The sequence below is a fragment of the Physeter macrocephalus genome, chromosome 8, assembly GCF_002837175.3.
Source record: "Physeter macrocephalus isolate SW-GA chromosome 8, ASM283717v5, whole genome shotgun sequence".
Classification (NCBI taxonomy): Eukaryota; Metazoa; Chordata; class Mammalia; order Artiodactyla; family Physeteridae; genus Physeter; species Physeter macrocephalus.
In genome coordinates, this window is record NC_041221.1 from 13935059 (window position 1) to 13937817 (window position 2759).

A 2759-nucleotide genomic window follows, 5' to 3' on the forward strand; every position below is an offset into this window, starting at 1 on the left:
AAGGCTGTGCTTATACACAAAAACACCAAAAAATGACCCACAACGATCATAATAAATATATTTTAACTTCCCAACTGGCACAAAGAAACATTTCCAGCAGCACAACGTGCACGATAATGTCAGGGTCTTGTCCACCGTTAGACCCGAGGCTTCGCCCCCTCCCACCGAAGGTCATGGTGGGAGCAGGGCCCTGTATCTCCAGACCCAAAGGGATGATGGGCCTGGAGCGACCATGGGAAAACCAAAGTTAAGCAAATAAAATAATAATTTGAAAAGGAAAAAAGAAACAATGTAATGAAAGTTGTCTTTGTTCTAGGAAAAGTCTTTTTTTTTTTTTTTTTCACCGTGTAATGACTCATTTATAAAGAGGAAGTGAGTTCTGTTGAAAAATACTTGAAATATTCTCTCAGGGGGAGGAAACAATTCTTCACCAGCATGGCTGGGCCCTGGGTCCGGGGCTTTGCTCTCTGCCTGTCCTGAGCCAGCAGGGATAATTCCTCCTGGGAATCCAGAGCCGAATGCCTGCTGTGAAGGAGAGCGGGGGCTTGGTACCCACCCAAGGGCTCCTGGGAGACGGTGGGCAGGGCAGACACCTGGAAAACTGGGGCGTGCCAGTCTCGCTAGATTACCCGAGGCCTCTGAGAGCAAGACCCCGCCTGCCTTCTGTGGGTTTTTCACCCCATGGTGGGTTGACAAGCATGTCCTGGGCAGTAGGGGACGACGGCTCCCACACGCCTCCCAGGGAGGGGCCTGTCACTCGAGACGGGTGCACAGAGGGTCCCCAAGGGCAGACCACTGGCCCAGCTCAGCAGGCCTCGCTTTCAGGGTGGAGAGGCCACCACGGAGCAGACCCACAGAGAAGGGAGGGCGGGACTTGTGGGCAAGGCTGGTCGAGCGGTGTGCCATGGCCCTCCGGAGGGTCCTGCTGCACCCGAGCTGAGCGGGCTGCCTGCGGGCCCCGGGCTGCCTGCGGGCCCCGGGCTGCCTGTGCCGGGGGGCCACGCAGCAGGGACCCCGCTCGGCACGTGGTGCAACCCTGGGACTCAAGTCTCGCGGACGTGGCGCCTGGCACCTCGCAGGACTCGGGGAACATTTCTCGGCTCAGTTTGGGGGGGTGCTGGAGGCCACGGACAAGGTGCCAAAAACCCACAGCGGCCCTGCTGGTGCCGTCCCTGCCGCCTCCTTGGGGCAGCTCCTCTGTCCAAGGGCGGCCGGTGCTGTCTGAAGGCAGCTGCCCGTCTTCCCAGCAAAAGGGTCCCTGCTTCCAGTGAGGGGGGTCTCCCTCGCGACTGAGACAATGTGAGCCTGAAGGGAAGCGCCTGCTGCGCTCCGGGGGCCCAGGCCCCACCACCCTCCTCCGGGGGAGAGAAGCGGGGAGGCGCCGTGGAGGAGGTGGGGTGACCCTCAGGTCTTCCGAAAAGCTAATGTTTCGGAATCTGCCCACCTGGCTCCCCGCCTGCCCGCTGCGGTCCTGGCTGGGGGCCTGGCGGGCGCCACAGCGTGAGCGGGGAGGAGGCTGGCCCTGTGACGTGGTGAAAAGAAGTTTCCAGGCGCTGTCAGGAGGAGGACCTGTGACTTACCGTCCTGGAAGACGCGGGCAGCGTCGGTCCAGCGCAAGGGCAAAGGCCAGACGCGTGGGGCCTGGGGGAGGAGACGGCCTTCTCCTCGAGGGCTCGGGGGGGCAGCGTGTGGCAGGGACAGTGGAGGAGGGCAGGGTCCCCGGAGCGGAAAGGCTGCCTGGGGCAGCGGGTGGCCGGACCAGGGCTGTGGGCGTGCAGGGGTGGCGAGGGGACGCGCGTGAGAATCGCCAGCCCTGAGAATGTTCCAGGAGCACAGAAGGCCGTGTGTGCGTGTGTGTGCCTGTCTGTGCGTGCACGAACGCGTGTGTGTGCGTGTGCACTCGTGTGTGTGCGCACGCGTGTGTGTGTGCGCGTATGTGTGTGTGTGAAAGCCCAAGGCAGGCCTGTTCGAGGGGCTGAAAGAAGCTCAGTGCGGCCCAGACGCACACAGTGGGGCGCCCGTGAGGACGTGGGCTTGTGTGAGTGTGTGACGAGTGTGAGCCTGTGAGACAGCGGGTGTGTGCTTGTGAGCGTGGGGCTATGCGGGGCGAGGCACGTGCCCGGAGCCTGGGCGGGTGGGGACCGGGACCGGGGCGCACGGGCCGCGTGGCTCCCGTCCAGGGCTTCGTCCGCGGGTGAGACGCTCGGAAGGCACCAGTGCAGAAGCGGGGAGAAGGTCCCCGAAGTGGAAAGGGGGCACCGCTGCCCTTGAGCTTGTCCAGAATTTGTGGGGCGGCCCCTGACCTGGGCACAGAGGCTGCCCCGGGCACGGCTCTGTGCAGAAAACCCTCCGCTCTCTTACACTCTCAGACTTGTTTCCCTGGTGGCCCCGAAGCGGCCGGCGTCCCTCCAAGCTTCCAGGGATCACCGCAAACGCACAGGAAATACCTCTTCACGGCGGGGATATTGCTCCACACGTGCACGGCGTCCTGGATGGTACTGCCATGGGCGTCCTGGATGGTCACCGGGTCAGTCTGAGGATGAAAACATCAACTATGAACTGGGGGGACGCACAGGACTCGGCCGCCGTGGGCGCCACGCCTGAGCCCAGAACAGCGTCCTACGCCTCCTGGACCGATTATGTCTCCCAGTTGACATTGCCTGCACGTCACATCTTTTTCTTATAAATCACCTTTTAAGGAAAAAAGCCGAGATTTTTTTTTTTTTTTTTTTTTTTTTTTTTTTTTTTGCGGTACGCGG

The 2759-nt window shown here is 61.3% G+C and overlaps 1 protein-coding gene across 1 annotated transcript in view; it reads right to left on the reverse strand.

The window, feature by feature from the left end:
- Nucleotides 1-354: 354 nt before the first annotated feature.
- DNMT3L (DNA methyltransferase 3 like) overlaps nucleotides 355-2759 on the reverse strand; it is a 14846-nt gene continuing 12441 nt past the window's right edge. The window contains exons 10-11 of the mRNA XM_007128437.3: nucleotides 2448-2533; nucleotides 355-525 (exon numbers count right to left, since the gene is read on the reverse strand). Of these exons, the coding sequence (XP_007128499.1) occupies nucleotides 360-525; nucleotides 2448-2533 (252 nt within the window). The 3' untranslated portion in view covers nucleotides 355-359. The remainder of the gene's footprint in view (nucleotides 526-2447; nucleotides 2534-2759) is intronic.